A 23,036-nucleotide genomic window follows, 5' to 3' on the forward strand; every position below is an offset into this window, starting at 1 on the left:
GATGCCTAAACTTGTGACCACACATGTTTTCTCTGCCATATTGTTTTTTTTTGGCCGTAACATCCTCTTCAAAAATTCGTGTGATATAAAGAACTACAGCTTTGGAATGAGGAATGGAAGTTCGTTTTCAATCTAGATTTTGTTTGGTCTTGAATGGAGGGATATGTCTAAAAGGCATCGAGGAGATAAATGAAAAACATTATTATTATTATTTCTTTTTTGGTGTGTGTCATTTGAAAGAGGAAATAGAGGAACCTCATTTGCTTAAGACCCTTCGAAATATTTGTTTTCCAACATATTAAAAGGGTTACTTTGGATGTAAGTATATTGCCATGGCCAGCAAGGTCTCAAGATTTATCACAGATTGTCATAAAGAACATCAATGACAGGAGACAAAATTCACTCCTTCCTTTACAGACGTTGGAAGACCTTCATCATAAAGTAGAGATGACGTGAAACAATCATCTCATTAGATCTGTTCCTGGACTAGTCAATGAATGGTAGGTTCATCTCACTATTTATTTTAAAATGATCAATATTTATCAATTTATAATATTTTTTTTGTTTCTGAATCCAATAACCTCAGTGGAACAAAAATAAATCAGATCAAAGACAAATTATGCACAATAAATAATAAATTTTTTAAATGGATGTCTAAACTTGTGACCACACATGTTTTCTCTGCCATATTGTTTTTTTTTTGGCCGTAACATCCTCTTCAAAAATTCGTGTGATATAAAGAACTACAGCTTTGGAATGAGGAATGGAAGTTCGTTTTCAATCTAGATTTTGTTTGGTCTTGAATGGAGGGATATGTCTAAAAGGCATCGAGGAGATAAATGAAAAACATTATTATTATTATTTCTTTTTTGGTGTGTGTCATTTGAAAGAGGAAATAGAGGAACCTCATTTGCTTGAGACCCTTCGAAATGTTTGTTTTCCAACATATTAAAAGGGTTACTTTGGATGTAAGTATATTGCCATGGCCAGCAAGGTCTCAAGATTTATCATAGATTGTCATAAAGAACATCAATGACAAGAGACGAAATTCACTTCTTCTTTTACAGACGTTGGAAGATCTTCATCATAAAGTAGAGATGACATGAAACAATCATCTCATTAGATCTGTTCCTGGACTAGTCAATGAATGGTATGTTCAGCTGACCATTCATTTTAAAATGATCAATATTTATCAATTTATAATATTTTTTTGTTTCTGAATCCAATAACGAAGACCTCAGTGGAACAAAAATAAATCAGATCAAAGACAAATTATGCACAATAAATAATAAATTTTTTAAATGGGTGTCTAAACTTGTGACCACACATGTTTTCCCTGCCACATTGTGTTTTTTTTGGCTGCAACATCCTCTTCAAAAATTCCTGTAATATAAAGAACTACAGCTTTGGAATGAGGAATGGAAGATCGTTTTCAATCTAGATTTTGTTTGGTCTTGGATAGTGGGATATGTCCAAAAAAGGCTTCGTGGAGATAGATGAAAAACATTATTATTATTATTATTTCTTTTTTGGTGTGTATCAATTGAAAGAGGAAATGGTGGAACCCCATTTGCTTAAGACCCTTCAAAATGTTTGTTTTCCAACATATTAAAAGGATTACTTTGGATGTAAGTATATTACCATGGCTAGCAAGGTCTCAAGATTTATCATAGATTGTCATAAAGAACATCAATGACAGAAACGAAATTCACTCTTTCCTTTACAGACTTTGGAAGATCTTCATCATCAAGTAGAGGTGACATGAAACAATCATATCATTAGATCTGTTCCTGGACTAGTCAATGAATGGTAGGTTCAGCTCATCATTATTTATCAATTTTATGTCTAAATTTCTAATATTTTTTCTGTTACTGAATTCAATCAAAGTTTGGATAACGAAGACGTCAACTGAACAGAAATAAATCAGATCAAAGACAAATTACCCACACTAAATAATAAATTTTTTAATCGCATGTCCAAACTTGTGGCCACACATGTTCTACGTGCCACATCGTGGTTTTTCTGGCCGCACCAAGGTATTATTTTCCGGCGATTCCCGCCGCATTTCTGCCAAGAAACCCAGACGTTGCGCAGTTTTCGCCGTTCCGTCCGGCATTTCTCTCCCGACGACCAGTTTTCACCGTTCCCGAAACGACAGATTCGCACGGCGGTCACTCCCCCACCATAGAAAAATTTCAGCAACAATTTCGAATAACGCGATCAGTATTTTGCCAGGGCTTTCAGTGAATTAATACCCCGAAAAAAATAAAACACAATGTCCTACCAGCGACCGTCGTTTTGGCAATGGCGCGCCTCGTCCAATAAAAAAAACGTAAGTAAGTGTGTGTCGCAAATTTTTTGCTGGCTGGCTTGTTTTTTGCGGCGGCTGCGATTTTGGATGCGAGTCAACTGTCAGTCAATTGCGGGAGGCGGCAGGTATTCGCGGCATGTCGCTGGTATGGCTGATTTGTTGAAGGGGAAAATGGGGCACTGGGAGATGGCATAGTATTTTAAAGAACAAGCCTGGGTCCTTCCTAAAGTACCAAGTACTAAGAAGAAGACCAAGCAAGATATCTGATATCTTCAAACAACTTTTGTCTAGCAAGGATATTTTTGTACCATTTCATCACAACCTTCAGATTAACTCACTCAAATGAAGCTATATTTGTTCTTTCTGATTCAAATGTAAATTGAACTGAAGGCATCGGAAATGCTACTTTGAAGACAATTCTGAAAGGAACAAAGAGGAAAAAGTCTAGAAAAAGTGAGGGGAACCCAAACTACACAATAAGTGAAGCTAAAAATTGATTGACGAACAAAAATAAACGTCAACCAAACCGCCAAAACCCATAAAATATTGACATGGAGACACAAAAACACTGTGTCCGAAAAACATGTCGACATCGAAATAACAAATCGAACGGGCCACTTTATTATTTTCCGATGCGGATCGGGTGGGTGTCCAGATTTAAAAATACGAGTGAATGAATTCGACACATGATATTGAAGATGTTTATACATCGGGCACGAAAATAGAACGGGCGCACATTTTATGGTTTGATTGGTGGAATGGCGTGAAAAGTCCCGGCCACAAATCGAATCGAGGAGTCGAAAGGGGTGGACGTGGACGGGTAAACAGTAAAATTTACAGGTGTCCGGATTCGTTAACAGGTGCCGGTGACACGAATATATTCGAAATGGTGAGTGAATACGATTTTAATGCCTGGCTATTTCTGTCACTGACCGACCGTCTGTAACAGATTCTTCTTGCTGGTTCACGACGACTTCTAAAATTACCATCGACACTTCTATTTTCAATGTATTATAGCGAAAATAAATTTTATTACTTTGTCGAGTGCCTCTTTAACGCCCCAATCGTAAATCGTGGCTAATCCAAAAGTTAAGAGCTTCTATTTTAAAATTATTTTACTAAAATTTCCTATTTTTTTTTAGCTCATTTTTTGTGTATATTTTCTTTTTCTAATTTAAAACTACTCAACATACTGTTTTTACGCACTTTGCCAACGTAGATTTTAACATTGTAGTCAACCACCATCTTCAAAACCTCCTCAATAGTTTCAACTTATGTAAAGAACAGTTCTAACTTCTTCTCCGTAATATTGTTTCAATATATTGTGCAGAAGAAAAACTATTATGTGAAAACTATTAAAACTTCTGTAACAATCCAAGTTTAGTTCAAAAAGCATATCTACAGCTTATTTGTTGATGATGTTTCAGTATTTTTGACAGAAGAATAACGAGTGAGGGAAAGTAACTAAAAACTTTCATAATATTTTATGTTTGTTTCAAGAATTGATTAATTTAAAGCTTTGATAGTAACATTGTTTCAGTATATTGTACAGAAGAAAAACTATTAAGTGAAGACTATTAAAACTTCTGCAATAATAAAAGTTTAGTTCAAAAAACATATCTACAGCTTATTTGTTGATGATGTTTCAGTATTTTTGACAGAAAAAGAACTAGTGAGGGAAAGCAACTAGAAACTTTTATAATAATTCATGTTTGCTTCAAGAATTGACTAATTTAAAGTTTTGATAATAATATTGTTTCAGTATATTGTGCAGAAGAAAAACTATTATGTGAAGACTATTAAAACTTCTGTAATAATCCAAGTTTAGTTCGAAAAGCACATTTACAGCTTAAATGCTGATGATGTTTCAGTATTTTGGACCGAAGAAGAACTAGTGAGGGAAAACAACTAAAAACTTTCATAATAATTCATGTTTGCTTCAAGAATTGATTAATTTAAAGCTTTAATACTAATACTGTTTCAATATATTGTGCAGAAAAAAAACTATTATGTGAAGACTATTAAAACTTCTGTAATAATCCAAGTTTAGTTCAAAAAGCATATCTACAGCTTATTTGCTGATGATGTTTCAGTATTTTTGACAGAAGAAGAACTATCGAGGAAAAGCAACTAAAAACTTTCATAATAATTCATGTTTGCTTCAAGAATTGAATAATTTAAAGATTTCGTGGTAACATTCTTTTAGTATATTGTGCAGAAGAAAAATTATTATGTGGAGACTATTAAAACTTCTTTAATAATTCAAGTTTAGTTCAAAAAGCATATCTACAGCTTATTTGCTGATGATGTTTCAGTATTTTTGACAGAAGAAGAACTAGCGAGGAAAAGTAACTAAAAGCTTTCATAATAATTCATGTTTGCTTCAAGAATTGATAATTTAAAGCTGTGATAGTAATATTGTTTCAATATATTGTGCAGAAAAAAAAACTATTATGTGAAGACTATTAAAACTTCTGTAATAATCCAAGTTTAGTTCAAAAAGCATATCTACAGCTTATTTGCTGATGATGTTTCAGTATTTTTGACAGAAGAAAAACTAGCGAGGAAAAGCAACTAAAAACTTTCATAATAATTCATGTTTGCTTCGAGAATTGAATAATTTAAAGCTTTCGTGGTAACATTCTTTTAGTATATTGTGCAGAAGAAAAATTATTATGTGGAGACTATTAAAACTTCTTTAATAATTCAAGTTTAGTTCAAAAAGCATATCTACAGCTTATTTGCTGATGATGTTTCAGTATTTTTGACAGAAGAAGAACTAGCAAGGAAAAGCAACTAAAAACTTTCATAATATTTCATGTTTGCTTCAAGAATTGATTAATTTAAAGCTTTGATAGTAATATTGTTTCAATATATTTTTGACAGAAGAAGAACTGGCGAGGAAAAGCAACTAAAAACTTTCATAATAATTCATGTTTGCTTCAAGAATTGAATAATTTAAAGCTTTCGTGGTAACATTCTTTTAGTATATTGTGCAGAAGAAAAATTATTATGTGGAGACTATTAAAACTTCTTTAATAATTCAAGTTTAGTTCAAAAGGCATATCTACAGCTTATTTGCTGATGATGTTTCAGTATTTTCGACAGAAGAAGAACTAGCGAGGAAAAGCAACTAAAAATTTTCATAATAATTCATGTTTGCTTCAAGAATTGATTAATTTAAAGCTTTAATACTAATATTGTTTCAATATATTGTGCAGAAAAAAAACTATTATGTGAAGACTATTAAAACTTCTGTAATAATTCAAGTTTAGTTCAAAAAGCATATCTACAGCTTATTTGCTGATGATGTTTCAGTATTTTTGACAGAAGAAGAACTAGCGAGAAAAAGCAACTAAAAACTTTCATAATAATTCATGTTTGCTTCAAGAATTGAATAATTTAAAGCTTTCGTGGTAACATTCTTTTAGTATATTGTGCAGAAGAAAAATTATTATGTGGAGACTATTAAAACTTCTTTAATAATTCAAGTTTAGTTCAAAAAGCATATCTACAGCTTATTTGCTGATGATGTTTCAGTATTTTTGACAGAAGAAGAACTAGCGAGGAAAAGCAACTAAAAGCTTTCATAATAATTCATGTTTGCTTCAAGAATTGATAATTTAAAGCTGTGATAGTAATATTGTTTCAATATATTGTGCAGAAAAAAAAAACTATTATGTGAAGACTATTAAAACTTCTGTAATAATCCAAGTTTAGTTCAAAAAGCATATCTACAGCTTATTTGCTGATGATGTTTCAGTATTTTTGACAGAAGAAGAACTATCGAGGAAAAGCAACTAAAAACTTTCATAATAATTCATGTTTGCTTCAAGAATTGAATAATTTAAAGCTTTCGTGGTAACGTTCTTTTAGTATATTGTGCAGAAGAAAAATTATTATGTGGAGACTATTAAAACTTCTTTAATAATTCAAGTTTAGTTCAAAAAGCATATCTACAGCTTATTTGCTGATGATGTTTCAGTATTTTTGACAGAAGAAGAACTAGCGAGGAAAAGCAACTAAAAGCTTTCATAATAATTCATGTTTGCTTCAAGAATTGATAATTTAAAGCTGTGATAGTAATATTGTTTCAATATATTGTGCAGAAAAAAAAACTATTATGTGAAGACTATTAAAACTTCTGTAATAATCCAAGTTTAGTTCAAAAAGCATATCTACAGCTTATTTGCTGATGATGTTTCAGTATTTTTGACAGAAGAAAAACTAGCGAGGAAAAGTAACTAAAAACTTTCATAATAATTCATGTTTGCTTCAAGAATTGAATAATTTAAAGCTTTGATAGTGATATTGTTTCAGTATATTGTACAGAAGAACAACTATTATATGAAGACTATTAAAACTTCTGTAATAATCCAAGTTTAGTTCAAAAAACATATCTACAGCTTATTTGCTGATGATGTTTCAGTATTTTAGACAGAAGAAGAACTAGCGAGGAAAAGCAACTAAAAACTTTCATAATAATTCATGTTTGCTTCAAGAATTGATTAATTTAAAGCTTTAATACTAATATTGTTTCAATATATTGTGCAGAAAAAAAACTATTATGTGAAGACTATTAAAACTTCTGTAATAATCCAAGTTTAGTTCAAAAAGCATATGTACAGCTTATTTGCTGAGGATGTTTCAGTATTTTTGACAGAAGAAGAACTAGCGAGGAAAAGCTACTAAAAACTTTCATAATAATTCATGTTTGCTTCAAGAATTGAATAATTTAAAGCTTTCGTGGTAACGTTCTTTTAGTATATTGTGCAGAAGAAAAATTATTATGTGGAGACTATTAAAACTTCTTTAATAATTCAAGTTTAGTTCAAAAAGCATATCTACAGCTTATTTGCTGATGATGTTTCAGTATTTTTGACAGAAGAAGAACTAGCGAGGAAAAGCAACTAAAAGCTTTCATAATAATTCATGTTTGCTTCAAGAATTGAATAATTTAAAGCTTTCGTGGTAATATTGTTTCAGTATATTGTGCAAAAGAAAACTTATTATGTGGAGACTATTAAAACTTCTTTAATAATTCTCGTTTAGTTCAAAAAGCATATCTACAGCTTATTTGCTGATGATGTTACAGTATTTTTTGACAGAAGAAGAACTAGTGACGGAAAGCAACTAAAAACTTTCATAATAATTCATGTTTTCTTCAAGAATTGATTAATTTAAAGCTGTGATAGTAATATTGTTTCAATATATTGTGCAGAAAAAAAAACTATTATGTGAAGACTATTAAAACTTCTGTAATAATCCAAGTTTAGTTCAAAAAGCATATCTACAGCTTATTTGCTGATGATGTTTCAGTATTTTTGACAGAAGAAGAACTAGCGAGGAAAAGCAACTAAAAACTTTCATAATAATTCATGTTTGCTTCAAAAATTGAATAATTTAAAGCTTTGATACTGTTTCAGTAAATTGTACAGAAGATTTTTGAATATATTTTCTTTTTCTAATTAAAAACTCCTCAACAAACTGTTTTTACACACTTTGTCAACGTAGATTTTAACATTGAAGTCAACCACCATCTCCAAAACCTCCTCAATGGTTTCAACTTCTGCGAAGAACAGTTCTACTTTATCTCCACCTAAACTCCTCCACCAAACATATGCTCGTTGAACGAAATCTCTCAAAAATCACCCACTTGAAGTTACTGGGCTCAATTTTTAGCCCAATCCAAATTTACCAAATGTTTATTTGCAATCGCTTTCACTATCGTTCCGGCCGCATCCTTTGATCGTACTATTTAAAGTTAATTAAACGAAAACAGTGCGCGGCACAGATAATATGTATAATCGCGTTGAGTTTAAGCCGAATCAACCTAAATACATTTGATATTTGGCACGGACTGCGATCTTGCACTACATTCTCAGGGCTGAATTCCATTGAGCTGTCCTTTTACACGTGCGACACTCGTCTTATTATTTTTCTCGGTTACGAAATTGTAAACAAAAAGTGCCTTGGAAACTTTTTTCGGTTACTCAATACGTGTATACATGTATCGGGGATGTTTTGTTTTGAGGCGTTGAGATTGATTTAATGTTTGTTTGCATACTGGGGTATGTAGTAAACTGACCAAAATATCATTTTATGTGGATATTTAGCAATGCACATGTGTTGTTCTATGAAATAATCCGGTTTTAGCAGGGAATGTAAAATCATTACAGAAATTTTAAAAATAAGGAGAATTCTAAGAACAACTTCGCATCAATTGTCAATAAAACAATACTAATCGTTTGCATATGTTTATTTTCTTTGAAGTTTGAATATAAACAATAACTAACTTAAACTTAGTGTTAGATTTGGCATTTATAATGATCCATTATTTTGGACAGCAGAAAAACTATTGAATAATTAATAAAACTTTTGTGACAATTCAATTTTAGTTCAAAATTCTTAGGAAAACAACTAAAAACTTTTATAATATTTCATGTTTGCTTCAAGAATTGATTCAAAGCTTTTTAGTAATACTGTTTCAGAATTTTGGACAGAAGAAAAACAGATTAAAGAAAACAACTAAAAACTTTTATAATAATTCAAGTTTAATTCAAGAATTCATTGATTCAAAGCTTTAATACAGTTTCATAATTTTGTACAGAAAATAAACTATTGAAGATAATTACATGCACATGTTTATTTTCCTTGGAGTTTGAACATAAACAATAACTAATTTAATTTTAGTGTTAGATTTAGAAATCTTTATTTTTTGGCACCCATAATGATCCATTATTTTGGACAGCAGAAAAAATGTTGAAAGAAGATAAATAAAACTTTTGTGATAATTCAAATTTAGTTCAAGAATCATATTTTACAATTTAAGTGATGATAGCTTTAATATTTTTTACAGACGAAGAATTATCAAAGAAAAACAACTAACAATTTTTATAATAATTCATGTTTGCTTCAAGAATTGATTCAAAGGTTTTATAGTAAATGCTGTTTCAGTATATTGTACAGAAGAAAGACTATTATGTGAAGACCATTAAAACTTCTGTAATAATATAAGTTCAGTTCAAAAAACATATCTACAGTTTATTTGCTGATGATGCTTCAGTATTTTTGACAGAAGAACTAGTGAGGGAATACAACTAAAAACTTTCATAATAATTCATGTTTGCTTCAAGAATTGAATAATTTAAAGCTTTGATGGTAATATTGTTTTAGTATATTGTACAGAAGAAAATCTATTATATGAAGACTATTAAAACTTCTGTAATAATACAAGTTAGTTCGAAAAGCCCATTTACAGCTTAAGTGCTGATGATGTTTCAGTATTTTGGACAGAAGGAGAACTAGTGAGGGAATACAATTAAAAACTTTCATAATAATTCATGTTTGCTTCAAGAATTGAATAATTTAAAGCTTTGATAGTAATATTATTTCAGTATATTGTACGAAGAAAAACTATTATGTGAAGATCATTAAAACTTCTGTAATAATCCAAGTTTAGTTCGAAAAGCACATTTACAGCTTAAGTGCTGATGATGTTTCAGTATTTTGGGCAGAAGAAGAACTAATGAGGGAAAATAACTAAAAACTTTCATAATAATTCATGTTTACTTCAAGAATTGAATAATTTAAAACTTTGATAGTAATATTGTTTCAGTATATTGTACAGAAGAAAAAGTATTATGTGAAGACTATTAAAACTTCTGTAACAATCCAAGTTTAGTTCAAAAAGCATATCTACAGCTTATCTGCTGATGATGTTTCAGTATTTTGGACAGAAGAAGAACTAATGAGGGAAAATAACTAAAAACTTTCATAATAATTCATGTTTACTTCAAGAATTGAATAATTCAAAGCTTTGGTGGTAATATTGTTACAGTATATTGTACAGAAGAAAAAGTATTATATGAAGGCAATTAAAATTTCTGTAATAATCCAAGTTTAGTTCCAAAAGCATATTTACAGCTTATGTGCTGATGATGTTTCAGTATTTTGGACAGAAGAAGAACTAATGAGCGAAAACAACTAAAAACTTTCATAATAATTCATGTTTACTTCAAGAATTGAATAATTAAAAGCTTTGGTAGTAATATTGTTTCAGTATACTGTACAGAAGAAAAACTATTATGTGAAGACTATTAAAACTTCTGTAACAATCCAAGTTTAGTTCAAAAAGCATATCTACAGCTTATCTGCTGATGATGTTTCAGTATTTTGGACAGAAGAAGAACTAGTGAGGGAAAACAACTAAAAACTTTCATAATAATTCATGTTTGCTTCAAGAATTGAATAATTCAAAGCTTTGGTAGTAATATTGTTTCAGTATATTGCACAGAAGATAAACTATTATGTGAAGACTATTAAAACTTCTGTAACAATCCAAGTTTAGTTCAAAAAGCATATCTACAGCTTATCTGCTGATGATGTTTCAGTATTTTGGACAGAAGAAGAACTAATGAGCGAAAACAACTAAAAACTTTCATAATAATTCATGTTTGCTTCAAGAATTGAATAATTCAAAGCTTTGGTAGTAATATTGTTTCAGTATATTGCACAGAAGAAAAACTACTATGTGAAGACTTTTAAAACTTTTGTAACAATCCAAGTTTAGTACAAAAAGCATATCTACAGCTTATTTGCTGATGATGTTTCAGTATTTTGGACAGAAGAAGAACTAGTGAGGGAAAACAACTCAAAACTTTCATAATAATTCATGTTTGCTTCAAGAATTGAATAATTCAAAGCTTTGATAATAATACTGTTACAGTATATTGTACAGAAGAAAAAGTATTATATGAAGACTATTAAAACTTCTGTAATAGTCCAAGTTTAGTTCAAAAAGCATATCTACGACTTATTTGCTGATGATGTTTCAGTATTTTTGACAGAAGAAGAACTAGTGAGGGAAAACAACTAAAAACTTTCATAATAATTCATGTTTGCTTCAAGAATTTAATAATTTAAAGCTTTGATAGTAATATTTTTTCAGTATGTGGTACAGAAGAAAAACTATTATCTGAAGACTATTAAAACTTCTGTAATAATCCAAGTTTAGTTCTAAAAGCACATTTACAGCTTAAGTGCTGATTTTGTTTCAGTATTTTGGACAGAAGAAGAACTAGTGAGGGAAAACAACTCAAAACTTTCATAATAATTCATGTTTGCTTCAAGAATTGAATAATTCAAAGCTTTGATAATAATACTGTTACAGTATATTGTACAGAAGAAAAAGTATTATATGAAGACAATTAAAATTTCTGTAATAATCCAAGCTTAGTTCCAAAAGCATATTTACAGTTTATGTACTGATGATGTTTTAGTATTTTGGACAGAAGAAGAACTAGTGAGGGAATACAACTAAAAACTTTCATAATAATTCATGTTTGCTTCAAGAATTGAATAATTCAAAGCTTTGATAATAATACTGTTACAGTATATTGTACAGAAGAAAAAGTATTATATGAAGACAATTAAAATTTCTGTAATAATCCAAGCTTAGTTCCAAAAGCATATTTACAGTTTATGTACTGATGATGTTTTAGTATTTTGGACAGAAGAAGAACTAGTGAGGGAATACAACTAAAAACTTTCATAATAATTCATGTTTGCTTCAAGAATTGAATAATTTAAAGCTTTGATAGTAATATTGTTTCAGTATATTGTACAGAATAAAAACTATTATGTGAAGATCATTAAAACTTCTGTAATAATCCAAGTTTAGTTCGTAAAATAGATTTACAGCTTAAGTGCTGATGATGTTTTAGTATTTTGGACAGAAGAAGAACTAGTGAGGGAATACAACTAAAAACTTTCATAAGAATTCATGTTTGCTTCAAGAATTGAATAATTTAAAACTTTGATAGTAATATTGTTTCAGTATATGGTACAGAAGAAAAAGTATTTTATGAAGACAGTTAAAACTTCTGCAATAATCCAAGTTTACTTCAAAAAGCATATTTACAGCTTAGGTGCTGATGATGTTCTAATATTTTGGACAGAAGAAAAACTAATGAAGGAAATATCTAATAACTTTTAGAAAGAAGAAACAATAAATATACCACCTTTCAAAATTTAAAATTTTCGGGAACAAAGGAACCTGAACCAACAGCCAATCATTGGGGGTTACATTGTTCTATTAAAAGTGGGAAAACCCGTCGACCGGCTTTGCGGCCCGGCAAAAGAGCGCAACAATCGCCGGCAGTCGAATCCCGAATCGCAATAGATGCACGGCCAAGTTATTTATGCGGCCGGGAAACGGGAGGGGCATCCAGCATCCCGTTGCCCGTGTCCCGGTCTTGTCCCAATATCGCGTCGTTTTTCGACAATCGCGTTGTGCCTCCCTTTCAGTCACCCGAAACCTGTTGCCTCTTCGGACCTCGCGTCTCCGCCATCGCATCGTTCTGTCACGTCTCGCCTAATTTTAGTCCCCCATCGCGGCACTTGTGTCTTGAGGCTATTTCTGCGTCGCGAAACTCCAGGCGAAGTCGCATCGTTCGAACGTACGCGGTGGTCGTGGGGCCTTTTTTCCGCGTTCTGTTTACCCGTTACCGATGGGCAGGTTGCACGAGATCACGCTCACGTTGAGGAGGAACTCGCCCACGGAGCAGTGGGGGTTCAGTTTGGTGGGCGGATCCGATGTCAAGACACCCTTGATCGTCACCAGAGTAAGTCTCGGTTTTGTCTTAACCTTCAATTAGCTCCGCTGTTCCACTCTCAAGTACCTGGTTCTTGATGGATCTAAGAAAACTTACAAGAACATCTTGATTTCCAAGTGGAATGTTTGAAAGCAAGCATCTAACTTCATAGTGGATACATAGATTTTGGAAACAAGTCATATATATGTCAAAAATGCTTCTTCTTCAAAAAATACGTTATTGACAAATCCAAATTTACTTTAATTGAGGAACTTATGATGATTTTATGCCACCAGATGTTTTAGTTTACTCAAAAGATGGCTTCGAGGAATGTAAACTTCCTCGTGTTAAAATTATTTGAGTATTATCATTGTTGGTGCATATTTTACCATTGTTTTGTTTGATGATCATATCAAGGTTTAATCTAATATTATTATAATTATCATAGAAGATCAATGGTACCTCTTAAGCTGTGTCTGAGTTCTTTTGAAACATTGATGATAATATTTGCTTATAAACATTAAATTTAAAGTACACTTATTTTATAATTTTTGGCTCTAGATGGAGTTAAGTAACTAGTTCTTCAAATCATCCATAGATACAGAAAATTCGACCATTTAGTTAATTGTTCCATAGAGCTTCTGCTAAAAAATGTCACAAAAAATAATTAGGTACTAATATGCAACATTAAATAAATCGCAACAAAGTAACTTCACAATTTTATTCTCGGTTTCAACAAATATTTAAAATGCTACAATGAATGTAAGTTATTTTTAAACAGCTGACACAAATAATTCAGCTGAACCACCGACGAACGAGTCGAACAGATTAGGGACACCTTTTGGGTGTCGGTGGTACCCAGGAGCTGATCTTGAGCTTGGTGGTGGAGTAGGGCATGTACTGGGCGGTGGTACCGCTCAAATTCTCCGGGTGTTCCATTACCCACCTGTTCCTACCGTAGAAGAAGTCCTTGTTTTCATAGTACTTGTTGCAGAACTTATTCTCACTGACGCAGGTACCAAGATGTACCAAGTCCATGCACCACATCTTCTTCTTTGCCTTCATCAGACCGCCGTGGAATTTGACGATCTTGAAGAAGTTGGCGAAGCTGTTCAATCCGAAGTCTCACTTTTGTCTTAACTTTCAATTAGTTCCGCCAACTGTCAAGTGCGGCGGTTACATCCTGGTTCTTGATGGATCTAAGGAAAGTTCCAAGAACCTCTTTGATTGAAACTTCCTAATTTCCAAGTGAAAAATGTGCACGTTACGTTTCTAAATGTTTTTCTTGGAAATTTTAAAAGTAAGCATTTCATTTTGGAAACAAATCATACATAAGTCCAAAATATTTCCTCCCCAACAAATTTGTTATTCACAAAGTCCAAATTTACTTTAATTAAGGAAGTTATGATGATTTTATACCACCAGATGTTTTAGTTTACTCAAAAGCTGGCTTCACGGAATGTAAACTTCCTTGTGCTAAAATTATTTGAGTATTATCATTGTTGGAGCATATTTTACCATTGCTCTCTTTGATGATCATATCAAGGCTTAATCTAATATTATTATAATTATTATAGAAGATAAATGTTACCTCTTAAGCTTTGTCTCAGTTCTTTTGAAACATTGACGATAATATTTGCTTATAAGCACTAAATTTATTTTATGGTTTTTGGCTCTAGATGGAGTTGAGTAACTATTTCTTCAAGTTATCCATAGATCCAGAAAATTCGACCATTTAGTTAATAGATCCACAGAGCTTCTGCCAAAAAATGTCACACCAAATTATTAGGTACTAATATGCAACATTAAATAAATCGCAACAAAGTAACTTCACAATTTTATTCTCGGTTTCAACAAATATTTAAAATGCTACAATGAATGTAAGTTATTTTTAAACAGCTGACACAAATAATTCAGCTGAACCACCGACGAACGAGTCGAACAGATTAGGGACACTTTTTGGATGTCGGTGGTACCCAGGAGCTGATCTTGAGCTTGGTGGTGGAGTAGGGCATGTACTGGGAGGTGGTACCGTTCAAATTCTCCGTGTGTTCCATCACCCACCTGTTCCTACCGTAGAAGAACTCCTTGTTCTCATAGTACTTGTTGCCGAACTTATTCTCACCGACGCAGGTACCAAGATGTACCAAGTCCATGCACCACATCTTCTTCTTTGCCTTCATCAGACCGCCGTGGAATTTGACGATCTTGAAGAAGTTAGCGAAGCTGTTCAATCCGAAGTCTCACTTTTGTCTTAACCTTCAATTAGTTCCGCCAACTGTCAAGTGCGGCGGTTACATCCTGGTTCTTGATGTATCTAAGGAAAGTTCCAAGAACCTCTTTGATTGAAACTTCCTAATTTCCAAGTGAAAAATGTGCACGTTACGTTTCTAAATGTTTTTCTTGAAAATTTTAAAAGTAAGCATTTCATTTTGGAAACAAATCATACATAAGTCCAATATATTTCCTCCCCAACAAATTTGTTATTCACGAAGTCCAAATTTACTTTAATTAAGGAAGTTATGATGATTTTATACCACCAGATGTTTTAGTTTACTCAAAAGCTGGCTTCACGGAATGTAAACTTCCTTGTGCTAAAATTATTTGAGTATTATCATTGTTGGAGCATATTTTACCATTGCTCTCTTTGATGATCATATCAAGGCTTAATCTAATATTATTATAATTATTATAGAAGATAAATGTTACCTCTTAAGCTTTGTCTCAGTTCTTTTGAAACATTGACGATAATATTTGCTTATAAGCACTAAATTTATTTTATGGTTTTTGGCTCTAGATGGAGTTGAGTAACTATTTCTTCAAGTTATCCATAGATCCAGAAAATTCGACCATTTAGTTAATTGTTCCATAGAGCTTCTGCTAAAAAATGTCACAAAAAATAATTAGGTACTAATATGCAACATTAAATAAATTGCAACAAAGTAACTTCACAATTTTATTCTCGGTTTCAACAAATATTTAAAATGCTACAATAAATGTAAGTTATTTTTAAACAGCTGACACAAATAATTCAGCTGAACCACCGACGAACGAGTCGAACAGATTAGGGACACTTTTTGGGTGTCGGTGGTACCCAGGAGCTGATCTTGAGCTTGGTGGTGGAGTAGGGCATGTACTGGGCGGTGGTACCGTTCATATTCTCCGTGTGTTCCATCACCCACCTGTTCCTACCGTAGAACTCCTTGTTCTCATAGTACTTGTTGCCGAACTTATTCTCACCGACGCAGGTACCAAGATGTACCAAGTCCATGCACCACATCTTCTTCTTTGCCTTCATTAGACCGCCGTGGATTTTGACGATCTTGAAGAAGTTCAATCCGAAGTCTCACTTTTGTCTTAACCTTCAATTAGTTCCGCCAACTGTCAAGTGCGGCGGTTACATCCTGGTTCTTGATGTATCTAAGGAAAGTTCCAAGAACCTCTTTGATTGAAACTTCCTAATTTCCAAGTGAAAAATGTGCACGTTACGTTTCTAAATGTTTTTCTTGAAAATTTTAAAAGTAAGCATTTCATTTTGGAAACAAATCATACATAAGTCCAATATATTTCCTCCCCAACAAATTTGTTATTCACGAAGTCAAAATTTACTTTAATTAAGGAAGTTATGATGATTTTATACCACCAGATGTTTTAGTTTACTCAAAAGCTGGCTTCACGGAATGTAAACTTCCTTGTGCTAAAATTATTTGAGTATTATCATTGTTGGAGCATATTTTACTATTGCTCTCTTTGATGATCATATCAAGGCTTAATCTAATATTATTATAATTATTATAGAAGATAAATGTTACCTCTTAAGCTTTGTCTCAGTTCTTTTGAAACATTGACGATAGTATTTGCTTATAAGCACTAAATTTATTTTATGGTGTTTGGCTCTAGATGGAGTTGACTACTATTTCTTCAAGTTATCCATAGATCCAGAAAATTCGACCATTTAGTTAATAGATCCACAGAGCTTCTGCCAAAAAATGTCACACCAAATTATTAGGTACTAATATGCAACATTAAATAAATCACAACAAAGTAACTTCACAATTTTATTCTCGGTTTCAACAAATATTTAAAATGCCACAATGAATGTAAGTTATATTTAAACAGCTGACACAAATAATTCAGCCGAACCACCGACGAACGAGTCGAACAGATTAGGAACACTTTTTGGGTGGTACCCAGGCGCTGATCTTGGGCCTGGTGGTGGAGTAGGGCATGTACTGGGCGGTGGTACCGCTCAAATTCTCCGTGTGCTCCAGCATCCAGTCGTAGCACGGTCTGGACGGATCCTCGCTGGGCAACCGATCGGTCTTGTAATGCATCCATCCGTACCACTCGGCCGGTATCTGGCTGGCATCGTACTCGAACCTGTAGTAAGGGGCGTATTCCACCCACCTGTTCCTGCCGTAGAAGAACTCCTTGTTCTCGTAGTACTTGTTGCCGAACTTGTCCTCGCCGACGCACGTACCCAGACGTACCGAGTCCATGTACCACATCTTCTTCGTCGCCTTCATCACACCACCGTGGAACTTGACGATCTTGAAGAAGTTGGCGAAGCTGTTCAGGCCGAAGAACTTTATCCACTGGGCCATTGCTCTAAATTATGATTATGATGTCAGTGATTGATTGACTTTTGTTTTTGACTGGCCGTCAAAATGGTTCCGTGAAAATGCTTTGGAGGCTTGAAGTGAACGATAAATCAGTTGTTTATAGTGCAAAACGTTTAATGGCACAATGAAAATCGACGCTGGAAACCATAAACTTCGTTGACATCTAAATATATGACATGCTTGTTTCCGGAACCATGTTTAAATTCATGTAATACTAATAATTTTCAATTAAGATGGCCGTTAACAATCGTTTCAGAATTGTGCCAATATTTGTCTTGGCCAAGAAAAAGTTCAGAATTCAGGACCATTTATCACAGCCATTTCGTAAGACATAACATATATATTTATTGTTTAATTTAGTATTTGTTTTGTGTTCAAACATCAAAGGACTAAGTAATTTATTAACCATCACAGTACCTAAATATTTAAGTTTACTTTCTACCTAAGTAGAATAAGAGAAGAAGATAAAAGTGTTGCTGATGTAGTTCAGTACCTAAATCAATATGACCCAACAGTTCTATGCTGAACCCTCCAAAATTAGTTGTTATGTTTATATTACTCATTGAAGTGTTGAATCATGTATTAGAAATCCTTTTGCTATAATCAGAAGTTTATTAATAAGCCATAGATGCAAAGCCGATAATTATAGCAAGGTTGATTGTTTGTTTATTTTTTTGGCAGGTGGGATTTGGCTCGCCCGTCGAGGGCACACTGCACAGAGGTGACATCATCACCAAAGTGGGCAACTACGACTCCAGGGACATCCGTCACCAAGACGCCCAGAACCTCTTCAAGAATGCCGGAAGCAACATCCGCGTGGTAGTACAGAGGTCAGTGACCACCAACTCGAAGCCTCGAAGTTGGAGAACTGAAACTGAAACGTTTACAGGGAAGCGAATCCCCGCCACAACACAAGCACGGCATCGTCGAGGACCAGCTCGGCGCCCTACAGCCCACTGTCGGTCTCGCCCCATTTGTCACCCAAAGGCCCGGGAATGAGTCCAGGTTACAGTCCGGGTACTCCGGCCCTCACCCCGTACTACTCCAGTGCGATGACTCCCTTGGACGGTTACGAGTTCCAAGTCATGGAGCACGGCGGTGCCAGACGGAGAGGCGACAATTCTGGAGAAGATGTGCACGTCACTCAACAGGTAAAGGCGATTAACGGCGGTTAGTTAATTTTCCGGAAATGTTGGAAGCGTCTCTTAATGAGACACAAATGTGAGATTCCATTAAATTATAATTTTAGACGGGCGGAATATAAAAAAACAACTACTTCGAAGAACCACGAAGTATTTAGTAGGATAGTTTATGATTTGACTGGCAAATGTTCAAAATATATTTTTAGTAATACTAGAACTGTTGTGACATAATATATTTTCCAGTGCCCTATTTGCCATTAAAATTAATGTGTTATAATTATTAACAACGATAATTCATTAACACTAGTAAAAAATTTTATGTAATATCCACTTCATAGATCACAATTTGACTGGCAAAAGTCTTAGTTAAAAAAATGCGAAACATCCGAATACACGCCCACCAGAAATAACATTATAAATGAATCGTTGTGAAAGCATATGAAGCTTTTAATATTTATTTTTAGTTAATTAGCTTTGGCATTCATATTTTTCTAAAAGTTAATTACAATGAACTGACGTCAAGTATTCCAATCTGTTTTATTTCGGATGCAATTTATTTACGGATTGTTTACTAGTCTTATATACAACTTGAGTGTTGTAGATTTTGGTAACTTTTTGTCTAATTTAGGCTTAGATGAGTACAGCCAATTAATTAGATGTGTTAGAGTCGGATGTTTCATCAATCATTTTGCGCTTTTGGAAATAATCCAATCACGGTGTCGGTCAGCAAGGTCTTATAAAAATAAAATTATGCATCAAGTCCGTTTTATAATCACACCACAAAATACTATCGTGTACTTGTTATGTTTGTTACAAACAAATTACACTGGTCAGTTTTATTTGAGGATGTTATTTCATTTTGTTTACTTACATTATATGGCAAGTGTTGAAAGGTTCTCTCACATATTTTTTGTTGTACGGTACTGAATACTAACATTGTATCGTTTATATTTCATTTGGGGCATTTACCTAAACATTTATACAAATTTGCGGCTTTTGAGTAATTTTTTCACCAATAAATAATATCAGTTTCAGAACTTTTATATTTTTAATAGTTTATTTCTTCAATGGTAAACTTTTCAAGTACTGATAGACTAACTCAGATAAAAAATGTAAAAGTTATGATGGAAAGAAAAATAGAATTTAAAGGTCGTATAGGTCCCACCTTGTCGTATAAAAGCAGCTCATCCCTGAACACTTGATATCTTCTTTCAATTTCAGTCAAGTGTCATCTTGATCCTATCTTTGACCACCTATATTTTCTGATGAGAAACCCAAATGACTGAGGAAAAAGTGATACCAATTGAGTCATTCTTTTCTAACAGTGTTGTTGATCTTTTTGACATAATTGGGACATTCGTGTTGTCCCAAAAATATGTTTCCAGCTCCATTTTCTATAAGTCCAACTTTCTTATATAAAAAATCAGCGATAGTTGGTCATTATTTGCTCATTCCTGAAACTTTGATATCTTTTTTCAATTTCAGTCAAGTGTCACCTTAATCACATCTTTGATCACATTTTTTTTGTGATGAGAAACCCAAATGACTGAGGAAAAAGTGATGCCAATCGAGTCATTCTTTTCTAACAGTGTTGTTGATCTTTTTGACATAATTGGGACATTCGTGTTGTCCCAAAAATATGTTAACAGCTCCATTTTCTATAAGTCCAACTTTCTTATATAAAAAATCAGCGATAGTTGGTCATTATTTGCTCATTCCTGAAACTTTCATATCTTTTTTCAATTTCAGTCAAGCGTCACCTTAATCACATCTTTGACCACATATATTTTCTGATGAGAAACCCAAATGACTGAGGAAAAAGTGATACCAATTGAGTCATTCTTTTCTAACAGTGTTGTTGATCTTTTTGACATAATTGGGACATTCGTGTTGTCCCAAAAATATGTTAACAGCTCCATTTTCTATAAGTCCAACTTTCTTATATAAAAAATCAGCGATAGTTGGTCATTATTTGCTCATTCCTGAAAATTTGATATCTTTTTTCAATTTCAGTCAAGTGTGACCTTGATCATATCTTTGACCACCTATATTTTCTGATGAGAAATCCAAATGACTGAGGAAAAAGTGATACCAAATGGGTAATTCTTTTCTAACAGTGTTGTTGATCTTTTTGACATAATTGGGACATTCGTGATGTCTCAAAAATATGTTAACAGCTCCATTTCCTATAAGTCCAACTTTCTTATATAAAAAATCAGCGATAGTTGGTCATTATTTGCTCATTCCTGAAACTTTGATATCTTTTTTCAATTTCAGTCAAGTGTCACCTTGATCATATCTTTGACCACCTATATTTTCTGATGAGAAATCCAAATGACTGAGGAAAAAGTGATACCAATTGGGTCATTCTTTTCTAAGAGTGTTGTTGATGTTTTGATGACATAATTGGGATATTTGTGTTGCCCCAAAAATATGTTAACAGCTCCATTTCCTATAAGTCCAACTTTCTTATATAAAAAATCAGCGATAGTTGGTCATTATTCATTCCTGAAACTTTTATATCTTTTTTCAATTTCAGTCAAGTGTCACCTTGGTCATATCTTTGACCACCTATATTTTCTGATGAGAAATCCAAATGACTGAGGAAAAAGTGATACCAACTGGGTCATTCTTTTCTAACAGTGTTGTTGATCTTTTTGACATAATTGAGACATTTGTGTTGTCCCAAAAATATGTTAACAGCTCCATTTCCTATAAGTCCAACTTTCTTATATAAAAAATCAGCGATAGTTGGTCATTATTCATTCCTGAAACTTTTATATCTTTTTTCAATTTCAGTCAAGTGTCACCTTGATCATATCTTTGACCACCTATATTTTCTGATGAGAAATCCAAATGACTGAGGAAAAAGTGATACCAACTGGGTCATTCTTTTCTAACAGTGTTGTTGATCTTTTTGACATAATTGAGACATTTGTGTTGTCCCAAAAATATGTTAACAGCTCCATTTTCTATAAGTCCAACTTTCTTATATAAAAAGCCAGCGATAGTTGGTCACCATTTGCTCATTCCTGAAACTTTGATATCTTTTTTCAATTTCAGTCAAGTATCACCTTGATCACCTATATTTTCTTGACAGAAACCCAAATGACTGAGGAAAAAGTGATACCAATTGGGTCATTCTTTTCAACAGAGTTGTTGATCTTTTTAACAATTATGTCAGCGACAGTTGGTCATTATTTGCTCATTCCTGAAACTTTGATATCTTCTTTCAATTTCAGTAATGTGTCACCTTGATCCTATCTTTGTTATTAACAGCTCCATTTCCCACCATCTTATACAAAAAATCAGCCACAGCTGGTCATCATTTGCTATTTCCTGAAATTTTGATATTTTCTTTCTATTTCAGTCAGATGTCACCTTGATCATATCTCTGACCACCTATTTTTCATGGAGAGAAATTCAAATGACTGAGTTATATTTGTTAACAGCTCCATTTTCTATAGGTTCAACTTTCTTATATAAAAAATTGTCGATAATTAGTCATCATATGCTCATTCCTAAAACTTTGATATCTTTTTTCTATTTCAGTCAAGTGTCACCTTGACCTTCTCACTGGCCAGTTAGATTTTCTATGAAGAAATTCAAATAACTGAAGAGGAAATAATGGGTTATAATTTAATAATTTGAACATGTTGAAATATTCATTTCATTGAACAGATTTGCAATATCTGACATTTTGTTTTTTAGAAAGTTCAATTAGTCGTTTTTATTTGTTTATATATTTTATTGAGATTTTATCACGTATAGATCTGCTAGGGCTTTATATACGTCTAACTGAATTAAAAATCTAAAACTTTTTATCGTTGCAATGACGGAAGTGACTAAAAATCAGTTAAAAGTACATATCTCAATTTCAAAAATTTCTAAACCAGTATTAAACAACTCAAATCGTCTGTAATAATAGAATGAGGCCTCCTCTGTGTCTTTCATCGGTACGTGCCGGTGTTTACACGCCGTACGCAGCTTCCATTGCTCCCGTTACGTGCGGACGTGTTTACAGCAGGATCTGTCGATTTTTTAAAGCACCGCAACCGGTCCACCGGATAGTTGACGGGTGGGGAAAAATTTTCAGCAGTTGACTTTGGCCAGCCAAAACCGTAACACTTCCATTAGACAAGTGCGTACAACGTCCAACAAAAGAAAAAAAAAGAAAAGAAAAAATGATCCTCTCCAGAAGTGTGTCGACCGATCACTTCAGAAACAGGGAACACGAAGCGGCCACGATGTGGGTAAGGAGAATTTTTCCCGTATGGCTTCGTCAATTTCCTAATTGCGTCTCGAAAATTGTATGGGTTTAACGAACCGGGAAGTCGGTTGAGTGTGTCACAGAGTGTCACAAAGT

The 23,036-nt window shown here is 33.1% G+C and overlaps 2 protein-coding genes and 1 long non-coding RNA gene across 9 annotated transcripts in view; 1 reads left to right on the forward strand and 2 right to left on the reverse strand.

The window, feature by feature from the left end:
• LOC109600305 (PDZ and LIM domain protein 1) overlaps nt 1-23,036 on the forward strand; it is a 43,610-nt gene that overhangs the window by 14,706 nt on the left and 5,868 nt on the right. For 4 of the 7 annotated variants that reach the window (XM_020016440.2, XM_020016444.2, XM_020016441.2 and 1 more), the window contains exons 1-3: nt 2,970-3,200; nt 18,210-18,358; nt 18,418-18,679. In XM_020016440.2, the coding sequence (XP_019871999.2) occupies nt 2,985-3,200; nt 18,210-18,358; nt 18,418-18,679 (627 nt within the window). In that variant the 5' untranslated portion in view covers nt 2,970-2,984. Of the gene's footprint in view, nt 1-2,161; nt 2,333-2,969; nt 3,201-12,633; nt 12,937-18,209; nt 18,359-18,417; nt 18,680-23,036 lie in introns of those variants that run through there. The other 3 variants (XM_049966696.1, XM_020016443.2, XM_020016442.2) reach the window with 3 other exon arrangements.
• LOC109600307 (probable NADH dehydrogenase [ubiquinone] 1 alpha subcomplex subunit 12) lies at nt 16,952-18,194 on the reverse strand. The gene has a single exon (XM_020016445.2). It carries the CDS (start codon nt 17,508-17,510, stop codon nt 17,073-17,075), a length of 438 nt encoding a protein of 145 aa, XP_019872004.2. The 5' UTR covers nt 17,511-18,194; the 3' UTR covers nt 16,952-17,072.
• Nucleotides 20,072-21,906, reverse strand: LOC126265396 (uncharacterized). The gene is made up of 3 exons (XR_007547896.1): nt 21,745-21,906; nt 20,695-20,958; nt 20,072-20,166 (listed from the first exon to the last, which is right to left on the reverse strand). It is a non-coding gene; the product is annotated as an uncharacterized LOC126265396 (long non-coding RNA).

Source organism: Aethina tumida, chromosome 4, assembly GCF_024364675.1.
Source record: "Aethina tumida isolate Nest 87 chromosome 4, icAetTumi1.1, whole genome shotgun sequence".
NCBI classification, from domain to species: Eukaryota; Metazoa; Arthropoda; class Insecta; order Coleoptera; family Nitidulidae; genus Aethina; species Aethina tumida.